Genomic DNA, 12,113 nt, shown 5'->3' on the forward strand with positions numbered 1-12,113 from the left:
AATGTACTGTTTACCAAATTGTTCGAATAAGTCATCGGACTCCGTTAACCAAACACAACCTACGTTCACCCATCAATTTATGCGCGCTCGTTTCTTGACGGAAAAGATGAACAAGAAAGCCGACATTTCCACACGGGGCCAGATTTAATTTAATTAACAATTTGACTAAGTGTACTCCATTGAAAACGGCCGAATTAGTGACGTTGGAGTCTCTGGGAAGCCTTTTTCTCAAGTCCTTTAGCTTTCTCCTATTGGCCATCTTCTCCCCGTATAATGGAGTGCCGGCTCCTCCCATGGACGCATCAATGAAGCCCCCTGGGCTCCACCATCTCGGAGAAGAGCATTGCGATGTCTGTCTCAAAACAACGCCTGCCGTCCTCCGTCTGGATGTGGTGATTATCCTATCAGTAGTACGTCCCGTTCCTGTAAACAACATGTTTCACTAGGGTGCCATGATATTAAACAACAGTTCAGTCAGTGAACATCTTCTGCATTAAATGTAATTTGTAGTCAATCGTATAAAATCCTTCTCCCTGCATAATGGCGGGCCGGCTCCTCCCATGGGCGTGCTGAGGAAGCCCCCCCTCTGGGCTTCACTATCTCGGAGAAGAGCCTCGCGATGTCTGGAATACTCAAAACAACACCGAACGTTTCTACGGCATCAGGGCCTTTCTGCGTCATATCAGCCTTACGTCCCGTTCCCGCCGTTCCTGTAAACAACATTTTCCACCAGGGTGCCCTGAACTCACACCACAGCCCAGCCAGTGACTATCTTTTGCATTAAATGTAATTTGTATTCGATCGTATAAAATCCTTTATAGTCAAATGTATAAAATCCTTCAAAACTAACGCTGGTATTTTGGACTATCATTTAAACGAATGTCTTCTTTCACTGAATGAAGGTTTTTTTCTTTGTACTACTAGGAGGCAATACATATAACACACTATCCCTTTAGAGGTGCCTCATACTGATAAACAATAATGATTTAAATACATGAACTATCATATAAACGTGCATTTTATGATTACGTGTAGATCAAGAAATTTGAAAAATTCAGATGAGCCTCAAAAAAAAAATCACTTTGAGTTTCTGTAGTTAGTAGTATGCTTGCACTACACAGTAGAGTGGTATCTAATACACACTGTATCTTTATGGTAGAAATTCTGTTTTGTTTGACTTAAGTGGAATGTTAACGAGCACCTCTCATATACAGAATTTTGCTCTTGTCTAAATCTAAACTATCTAAAATATCTATTCAATCTACTGAAGGATTTTACATTTGACTATAAAGGATCTTATACAATTGACTACAAATTACATTTAATGCAAAAGATGTTTACTGACTGAGCTGTAGTTTAATATCAGGGCACCCTAGTGGAAAATGTTGTTTACAGGAACGGCGGGAACGGGGCGTACTGCTGATAAGATAATCAGCACATCCAGACACGGAAAGGCCCTGTTGACGTAGAAACGCTCGGTGTTGTTTTGAGTATTCCAGAGGGGGAGCTTCCTTGGCACACCCATGGGAGGAGCCGGCAAGCCATTAAGCGGGGAGAAGATGGCTAATAGGAGAAAGCTAAAGGACTTCAGAAGAAGGCTTCCCACAGACTCCAACGTCACTAATTCGGCCGTTTCTGATGGAGTGCACTTAATTAAGTTGTTAATGAAATAAAATCTGCCCCGTGTGGAATTGTCGGCTTTCTTGTTCATCTTTTCCCTCAAGAAACAAACGCGCAGAAATTTTTTGGTGAATGTAGGTTGTGTTTGGTTAATGGAGTCAGATAATTAATTCGAACAATTTGGTCAACGGTACATTTTGATATGAATTCCGAACAGTTTTTAGAACTACTCATAGGTTGAGAAATTTGAACTTTTATCTCCTTGTAGAAATATGGTGACGGTTCTGATCTAGTGGTGGAATAACACACACTGTCCCTTCAAGCGGACAAACGCGGAACAGATTTGCGAAGGGAAGCGACCGTTCAGTGAGCAGATGGTGCAAAAACGACGGGTGGGTCCCGGGTGACGTGGGGGGGAAAGCACTCTTGCGGTTTCTCCCACGAGGGACTGTCGGTCCATGGATGATGTCGCCGCGTCTGGCCTTAATATTTTTCTCATGCGTTTTGACTTTTTCACTCGCAGGAGTTGGAGCCCAGAAGTACAGCTTGGAGAACGCCCAGAACCTCCTGCAGGAAGAGGTGACGCGTGCTGAGAAGAACTCCGAGGTAGAACAAAATCCTCAACACTGTTTGGAATAACGGCGCCATTTTATAGTAAACTGATAGTCAAACTCATTTTTTTGCCGTTACCGTTAGTGATGGTCAAAAGCGCAAAGTTACTTTGACGCGTCAAGTTGTTTACGTCACGTTTTTTGGGATCAAGTCAAGTCAAATCATGTTTATTTGTTTGGCCCCCAACCACAAAGAGTTTCAAAGGGCTGGACAGATCAAAGACTATTGCAAACTAGAGACTTATTACAGGGATGTGATTTTTCCGACTATAGTCGGAATTCCGACTTTTTCACTTGCGTAGCAAACAAATCCGACTGTCTCACTCTTTCCTTTATTGCTCTGGCGCACCCTGGTGGCCGTTAGAAAAATTGCATAAATTGGCCACATCGTTGCACAAGCTGCAGGGTCTGAACTACATTTAAACTGACCTTGCAGTATTTACAAAAAAAATCAGGTATGTGGGCAAATTATTTTGTTATTTAAATCTTCTAAAGATGTTAAATTATTAATTTAAGCATGGTTTTGGACAAGTAAATTGCTTAAAACCCAGGAGCTTCGGGGGGGGGGGTCATTGCCCACCTGTGTCCCCCCACTGGGCTCTGCCCTGGGCCCCCAAACCCCCGGCTAGGTTTCAGACTTTTTCTCCTCACCTCAATCACATCCCTGTTATTATGACACCATCCCCTGATCTAAAACCAACAAGAGGGCAAGGAAAAACTCAAAAAACCACAAAATGAGGAAAATGAAACCTTGAGAAGGCACAGTCTCAAAAGGCTGCACAGACCCAAGACTATTGCAAACCACAGACTATTATGACACATCCCCTGATCTAAAACCTACATGAGGTCAAGGGAAAACTCAAAAACCACAACATGAGGAAAATTAAACCTTGAGAAGGGACAGTCTCAATGGGCTGCACAGACTATTGCAAACTATAGACTATTATGACAGCATCCCCCGATCTGAAACCGACATGAGGGCAAGGAAAAACTCAAAAACCTCAACATGAGGAAAATGAAGAAACCTTGAGAAGGGAAAGTCAAAAACTCAAAAACCTCTGGTCAAATCATGTTTATTGGTTTGGCCCTTAACCACAAAGAGTCTCAAAGGGCTGCACAGATCAAAGACTATTGCAAACTACAGACTGTTATGGCACCATCCCCTGATCTAAAACCTACATGAGGGCAAGGAAAAACTCAAAAACCTTCACATGAATAAAATGAACAATCCTTGAGAAGGGACTGTCTTAAAGGGCTGCACAGACCACAGACTATTGCAAACTACAGACTATTATGGCACCATCCCCTGATCTAAAACCTACATGAGGGCAAATAAACTTCTTAACATTCAAACTTACATGCCAATTTGGTTTGTAATGGTGTGCACCGTTCAATATTTTGGATTTTAAAGCTGTGAGACAACTTTTCAATAAAAACAGTCTTGGCGCTCTCTGCAGGACCAAAGCGGTACTACAACTCCCAGCCTCACAACGGGATAGTGTGCACTCTTTTTTTCCTGTCGCCATTAAAAATATTTCCCGACGATAAAAATAGTCTTTTTCAAACATAAGGCGCACTGGACTATGAGGCGCTACGGTAGAGGCTGGGGTTGCCGTACCTTACGCATCCATTTCGATACCAAACTGTATGTAACATCCTACATGCCGACATTTCTTGTGTAAATATCGTGTAAATTATAACTACAGCCTTATCCCCCTTGTTTTATAACCTTATCTTCTCTGTTCCTTTATCTTCTTGGCTTTTTACCTCACTGTGAATGCGTGAAACTGGAGTGTCATGCCCAATTTCGTTGTCACAATATGTTAACCCATTTTGTAACAATGACAATAAAGGTATATTCTATTCTATTCTATTCTATTCTATTCTATTCTATTCATTAGATCAGGGGTGTCAAACTCATTTTAAATCAGGGGCCACAAGATAGAACAAACATTCTCTCAAGGGCTGGACTAATGAGGTATGAAGAATGAAAAGGAGAGATGGACAGAAAGAAAGGAAGAAAGAAAGAGGAAGAAAGGAAGGAAGGAGAAAAGGAAGGAAGGAAGGAAGAATGAAAAGAAGGAGAAAAAGAAGAATGAAAGGAAGAATGAGCCGAAAAAGCCGGTTCTCGAAAAACTCTACTGACTTTACTCAACTTCGTTCTACTTCAACTCGACTTCAAAATACCGCATTTAGGACACAATGTCAGGGGAACCCGTGTATTTTTACCTTCATGCACTGTAACTTTGACTGAATTCGCTTCTTAATTAGCAATTTCGAGCCCTGATTTTTGTGCGCTGGCTAGATTTTCTAATTCTTTTAAAAAAATCTCATTGTGTTTATTTTTTCCTAGCTGTTACTTTTTTCTTTTTGTTCTCTATTTACTTTTTTTTCTTTGTTTCTTTCCCTTCTTCTTTTCAGTTTTTTTCTGAATTTTTCTTTTTTCTCTTCCTTTCGTTTCTTTTTTTCTCAGCTTTTTACCACTTTTTCATTTTGGTATTTTTTTCTTTTTTGTTCTATTTCCCCCTCCTTTATAAGTCATTTTGTGCATCATTTTACATAATATTTGGTCATATAGGGATGAAAGAAGCAAAAACAACCTGAAGAGCGGTTTAGGACCCGAAAGATCCTTTTAGTGATTGAGCCGAAGAAGCCGGTTCTCGAAAAACTCTACCGACTTTACTCAACTTCGTTCTACTTCGACCTTGACTTCCAAATACCGCATTTAGAACACAGCGTCAGGGGAACCCGTGTATTTTGACCTTCATGCACTCTAACTTTGACTTAAGTCGCTTCTTAATTAGCAATTTCGAGCCCTGATTTTTGTGAGCTGGCTAGATTTTCTTGTGCGCGGAAAAGCTCTGGGTAGTGCCCGATTGTGCATACACGCACCTTAGAGGGAACATTACTCCCCACTCTCATATAGTTTACAACTTGACAAATTTTTTTCTCTTGCCACCAAAATGTAAACCCCTGTTAACTCTCGAAACCTTGCCTTCCCAGGATCTGCTAGAGAAATTCATGGACGGGAACATGTGTCTAGAGGACTTCCTGGATTCCTTCCAGCGCTCTAGGAGAACTTGTCACATCCGGCGAGCTCAGGCAGAGAAGATGCAAGATTTGTACAAGCGGCGCCTCGCCAAACCGGGCGGGGCCGGGGACCCGGCGAGCGAAGTCCCCGAGGAATTGAAGGCGGATGCCGCCGAACCGGCCCCGCCCAACGGGTACCCGGCCCAGGGACCGCTCCGGGTCTTCCAGGTACGCTACGGCCTGACGCCGGCCATCCTGCTGCCGCGTTACCCCGTCTCCCCCGTCTCGGCCTCCGTCCCCGCCCGGCCTCAGCACGTCAGGACTCCCCCGCCCGAACCCCACCCCCAGGGGTACGCTCCTCCCCATCCGGTGGGGCTCAGGGTCATCGGACAGCTTCCCGGGGGCTGGCCGGCCCACGGGAGGCCGCTACGTTTTCAGCAGCTCTACAGGCCCGACCCCCAACAGCCTCAACCGCCCCTCCGGTAGGTCCGGGCGTGGTTAGAAGGCGCAATTTTTCCTAACGGATTTTCCCGCCACGGGAATCTACGAAAGGATGGCGTTCCCGCTGGCCCTGGATGGCGGGATGCTTATTTCTCGGCGAAACATTTCATTTAACGGGAGGTCGAGTTTTTATCTGAAAAATGTCGGTTGGGACGATCCAGGAATCCAATTGAGAAATGTTCAAGTCCTTCAAGTTTGACTTGAAGGGGAAGTCATGTCATTTTTATGTTTGGCCCTTAATCACAAGAAGTCTCAAAGGACTGTACTACAAACATTCTGCCAACGATGGAAATACGACAAAAAAATCCTACTTGAGTAATAGTACGAAAAAAATATCTGCATCTTGACCAATGTTCCCTCTAAGCTGCGTGTGTGCGCAATTGGGCACTACCCAGAGCTTTTCCGCACATAAGAAAATCTAGCCAGCTCACAAAAATCCGGGCTCGAAGTTGCTAATTAAGAAGCAATTTAAGTCAAAGTTACAGTGCATGAAGGTAAAAATACACGGGTTCCCCTGACGCTGTGTTCTGAATGCGGTATTTTGAAGTCAAGGTCAAAGTAGAACCAAGTTGAGTAAAGTCAGTAGAGTTTTTCGAGAACCGGCTTCTTCGGCTCGGCTCACTAAAAGGAACCGGCTCTTCTGGGTCCCAAACGGCTCTTCAGGTTGTTTTTGCTTCTTTAATCCCTACATGACCAAATATTATGTAAAATTATGCCGGAAGGGGGAAATAGAGCAAAAAAGAAAAAAATACCAAAATGAAAAAGTAGTGAAAAGCTGAGAAAAAAAATAAACAAAGGAAGACAAAAAAGAAGGAAAAATTCTGAAAAAAAGCCAGAAAAAAGGAAAAGAAAGAAACAAAGGAAAAAAAGTAAATGGAGAACAAAAAGAAAAAAGTAACAGCTTGGAAAAAAATAAACAGAATGAGATTTTTTTAAAGGAATTAGAAAAAAATGAAAAAAACAGGGAAAAAGAAGAAAAAGTTTGTGTTGCATTCAAATAATTTCCAATTCTACTGAGTCAATCTTGTTGCTAACATTGTACTTCCACTAAAAATGTGATTAAATACAGTTGTGTATCGTGCAACCGACTAAATAAGCCCCCAAAAATGTTAATATTATTCGACAAAATCTATCGGGAAATAAAAAGAAATGGATATCTTGTCAAAGAACAACCTTCGCAATAATACATGAGTCAATTCATTCAAAAGTGAAAAAAAAATTTGCATTGCCGGAAACTCAGCAAAATAAGTTGATGTCAAGTTTTGAACATGTTTGATAATGATTTAGTTGCCACACTTGGGATTGCCGTTGCTCACTGTTGTTTCAAGCGTTGCTCACCGACTTAGACCCGCGGAAAATTACAGGGAACATTGATCTTGACAATAATATTCAGCGTGGCCTGGACTTGTCCTGAATCCGCAGCAACCACGGAAACGGTTCACATTCGGACAATATTGTCGTTAAACACGGTTGCCATTTAAAAATATATAGAATTACGATAATAATAACAAAAATTGCAACATTTAGAACAGGAGTCTCAAAGTCAATTGAGTTTGAGACCACTGAAGCTAGGATCCCAAATGGGCTTTTGATGAAAATATCCCGCTGTTCTTAAAGGCACGATATTTTATGATTTTCCACTAGATGTCGCTCTCATCTGTAGTCCAAGGAAGGCTACAAACTGCGCAGACTGAAAATGAGACTTTTTCTTCCCATTTTCTACCCAGGAAAGACAAAATGAAGGGACATCCGAGACTGTCCAGTGAATGCCCACACAGAAAAAAAAAATCCGCCTAAAACCATTTCTGCATTGATGGATATTCCTTGCAATCTGTCTGTTTCTCTGCATTAATTCCTGTTTACAAATAAACAGATTCATACAATTGTTTCCAACGGGGCTGTGAGCCTCTGACCTTTTGATTGACACTGTTTTCGGCCAATCGCAGACTTTTTTTGAGATCCACAGCTCGCATTAGTCTATAAAAACCCGTGATGATAAAACAAAGATCGCCTCCTTTAGATCGGGATGGTTAGCACAGTAGTAACTGATTCAAATGATAATTGACACATTGGTTAGCTAATGAAATTCTCATAAGAACGATTTTCACGGTGTATTCAAATTCCACCCCAAAATGAATGAAATTAAATGAAATGATCTTCATTTCTATAGCGCTTTTCAAGTCAAGACTTCCCAAAGCGCTTTACACTGTGCTTCACATTTCCCAATAGCGGCCGTGCAGCCATGTAAGGCGCTAACCTGCTTATTGGGGGTATTAGGGGTTCAGTGTCTTGCCCAAGGACACTTTGACATGTAACACGAAGGAGCCGGGATTCGAACTGCGATTTCTTGATCCCAAGACGAGCGCTCTACCTGCTGAGCCACTGCAAAGCCTATTGTGATTTATTCTACGTACTATTATTACGCGCAAGTGTGCACAACCATGGATTGACTTCAGGAAAGACAAGTCAAACATTTATTACTCTTTCACGATGTCTAATTGTCCAAAGTAAAATACATGGTTGCAAGGTTTTTCGGAAGGTAACACGGAAAAGCCGGGATTTGAACTGCGATCTCTTGATCCCAAGACGAGCGCTCTACCTGCTGAGCCACTGCAAAGCCTATCGTGATTTATTCTACGTACTATTATTACGCGCAAGTGTACATAACCATGGATTGACTTCAGGAAAGACAGGTCAAACATTTATTACTCTTTCACGATGTCTAATTGGCCAAAGTAAAATACACGGTTGGAAGGTTTTTCGGAAGGTAACACGGAGGAGCCGGGATTCGAACTGCGATCCCTTGATCCTAAGACGAGCGCTCTACCTGCTGAGCCACTGCAAAGCCTATCGTGTTTTATTCTATGTACTATTATTACGCGCGAGTGTACACAACCATGGATTGATTTCAGGAAAGACAAGTCAAACATTTATTACTCTTTCATGATGTCTAATTGTCCAAAGTAAAACACATGGTTGCAAGGTTTTTCGAAAGGTAACACGAAGAAGCTGGGATTTGAACTGCGATCTCTTGATCCCAAGACGAGCGCTCTACCTGCTGAGCCACTGCAAAGCCTATCTTATTTTATTCTACGCACTATTATTACGCGCAAGTGTACATAACCATAGATTGCCTTCAGGAAAGACAAGTCAAACATTTATTACTCTTTCACGATGTCTAATTGGCCAAAGTAAAATACATGGTTGTAAGGTTTTTAGGACTGTCAACTGGTTGTATCCAAATGGCCACTTATGGAAACGCTTAGACCAACCATTAGAAAAAACGTGTCAAATACAATGTTTTTTTTTTCAGATTCTTAACAAATTTCACCTGGGACCAGGTAAGGCTTCATGCTATTGTCTCTGCTGTTTTCCAGCTAATGCCCGCGCTATACTCAAATGACTAAATATTGCACAGGCTTGGTGAGTAACGGAACACATGGAACGGCAAAAATTATGTTGGCATTTATTTTCATTTTGTTTCTGTCGCATTTGATGTTCGTTTTGCCGGAGATCAAAGAGATCAAAGCCAGGAGAGAAAGCTTACCACGTGTTGTGAGTCATTGTTTTATTCCTATTTAGTTTCTTTTGTCTTTTATTAGCATATTTGGTATTGGAGTCATCCAAAAGTCATTGAAAGTAATCCAGTTCAAGTAATCCTACCCAACCCTGGCCCACTTCGAAGTCGCTGTTTGTCTGACAAGTATGCAAATATGCAATCGCTTCTAAATTTAGCATCAGACGTGCGAAGTTTGCACGTTTCTCTGCACCGCTCTAGGATTTCGTTTCTTCATTTGATTCCCGGCTCTTTATCGACCCTCTTCAAAGACAGATTTTCACTCTGCCAATGCTATCAACGATTCAAAGAATAGACACCGTCTAAATTTAGTTTTCTTTGTCCCGCTTTACATTTTGCACCCTAAATGTTGTCATCAGTGTGGGGTACGTTATTTACAAAAAGGAATGAGTTATAGTGACTCGTTCCTAACCCGTCCCACCAAGGATCCGCATTCAGGCTGGACTGGATGATGAGGCTTTTATTACAGTTGCTGCCATGAGAAACACAACATACACACACCAGGGGGTTCGCACCTCCGCTGGTCAGTTGACATACAATTGTTGGGAATTCATATCAAAATGTACCGTTGACCAAATTGTTTGAATGAGTTATCTGACTCTATTAACCAAACACAAGCTACATTCACCCAACAATGCGTGCTCGTTTCTTGACAGAAAAGATGAACAGGAAGCTGACATTTCCACAGGAGGGCAGATTTAATTTCATTAACAATTTAACTAAGTGTACTCCATCGAAAATGGCAGAATTAATGTCGTTGGAGTCTCTGGGAAGCCCTCTTCTGAAGTCCTCTAGCTCTCTCCTCTCATTGGTCTTCCTCTCCCCGCACAATGGCGCGCCGACTCCTCCCATGGACGCGCCAAGGAAGCCCCCTGGGCTTCACCATCTCGTAGAAGAGTCCCGATGTTTGGGGTACTCAAAACAACACCCAGCGTTTCTACGTCATCAGGGCCTCGTTCTCAAAACAACGCCTGCCATCCTCCGCCAGAGTCCTGTTATCAAAATTCCCTAGTAAATGAAATGATCTGCATTTCTATAGCGCTTTTCAAGTCAATGACTTCCCGAAGCGCTTTACAGTGTGCTTCACATTTCCCAATAGCGGCCTTGTATTGCAGCCATGTAAGACGCTAACCTGCTTATTGGGGGTGTTAGTGGTTCAGTGTCTTACCCAAGGACACTTCGACATGTAACACGGACAAGCCGGGATTCGAACTGGGATCCCTTGATCCCAAGACGAGCGCTCGACCTCCTGAGCTACTGCCGCCCCTAGTCAAAATATTCTGCATTTGGAACAGCGTGACCTGTCATTGAACTAAAGCCCAGTCAGTGAATATCTTGCATTAAACTTAATAATGGAGGGACGAAAGCATGACCAACTTAGGTGCCGAGGTGCCTAACTTGTTTGGGTGTTTGGGCAATTGGGTTGGCCATGGTCCAAACATTTTTGTGTGTGTTTTTTTGCTATTTTTTCCCTTTTATTTTCTTTGTTATTGTATGTGTTTGTCTTGCTGTCGGTCACCCCTCTTGAGGGATGTGACCAAGGTAGATAGATAGATAGAAACTCAATAAATGTAACTTGTATTCAATCGTATAAAGTCCTTTATAGTCAAATGTATAAAATCCTTCACAATACAGTTCAGAAAATCAACCATTACAATTATTTTTACATCCATTTTAACAAGATACGTTTAACATGTGATCGTATAGTGGTTTTAACTTTTGCAATGAATTCAACTCGACATATTTTTTCATCTGAATTTCAACCGACATCTTTTTTATATATTTGTGAAATATATAAAATTGTATTTATACTTAGTTTCTTTTGTCTTTTATTAGCATATTTGGTATTGGAGTAATCCAAAAGTCATTGAAAGTAATCACGTTAAAGTAACCCTACCCAACTCTGCTTACCCCGTACCAGCAGGTGGCACTGTGGGACTCGTCATTGCAGGACACTTATACACAAACTATACAAAGATATTTCAGCTGCAATTTCAACAAAACTAAAGTTATTATTACACCAGTTACACTTTTTTATTAAAAAAAAAAGAGTCGTTTTATATCAGAGAATTTGAAAAGTTCCGAGCAGGATTCCACTCAGTTGAATAGAGAAAAAAAGACGGGTCGTTTTAGGTCCGCGTCATAGTTGTTTGCACCTCACCAGGAACACATTTATCCTACACTTGAAGTAAAATAAAAACAATATCCCAAAATAAAAATCAGCAGTAAACAATACAAAGTGAGAAGAATAAATGAATAAATGAAATCTTACTCGACTGCTACGTTGTAGAGATGGGGATTGCGACTCTTTTAGCAAGACCGGCTTTTTCGGCTCGACTCACTAAAAAGAGCCGGCTCTTTCGACTCCCAAATGGCTCTTTACATTGTTTTAAGTTTCATCTATATATTGCTATTTATTACATACCTGTCAAATTCCAGGGCTCCATGCCCTTACAAACCGTCGTATTTTCCCTTACAAAATACAAAATCATCTTACACCATTTTTTTTTTCAAACGTGTTTATTTATGTAGTTTAACATGTTGTATTGTACATGTGTTTCCTTATATCCTATATATTGTTCATTAACATCTACTGAGTTGCTCGACATGAATGAGGTTTATTATAAAAAAAGTTTAAAAATTAATTACTCGGTAGCTTGGACGTTCACTGTAGAAGGAAAAAATACGAGCAAATAGAATTAAGTAGAATTTTCTTATTCGAATAATGAATTCATTTTCTGCATTAAATTATTGTTGGTAATATACTGATAAAA

At 41.3% G+C, this 12,113-nt stretch overlaps 1 protein-coding gene across 2 annotated transcripts in view; it reads left to right on the forward strand.

Annotated features, from left to right (window-relative positions):
- The window catches only part of vps37d (VPS37D subunit of ESCRT-I), a 30,355-nt gene extending 24,522 nt beyond the window's left edge, over window positions 1-5,833 (forward strand). The window contains exons 3-5 of one of the 2 annotated variants that reach the window (XM_088321056.1): window positions 2,144-2,226; window positions 5,235-5,366; window positions 5,444-5,833. In XM_088321056.1, the coding sequence (XP_088177182.1) occupies window positions 2,144-2,226; window positions 5,235-5,366; window positions 5,444-5,782 (554 nt within the window). In that variant the 3' untranslated portion in view covers window positions 5,783-5,833. Of the gene's footprint in view, window positions 1-2,143; window positions 2,227-5,234 lie in introns of both variants that reach the window. The other variant, XM_088321055.1, reaches the window with a different exon arrangement.
- Window positions 5,834-12,113: the final 6,280 nt, after the last annotated feature.

Source organism: Urocampus carinirostris, chromosome 17 (genome assembly GCF_059441175.1).
Source record: "Urocampus carinirostris isolate Australia breed hairy pipefish chromosome 17, RoL_Ucar_1.0, whole genome shotgun sequence".
Lineage (NCBI taxonomy): Eukaryota > Metazoa > Chordata > Actinopteri > Syngnathiformes > Syngnathidae > Urocampus > Urocampus carinirostris.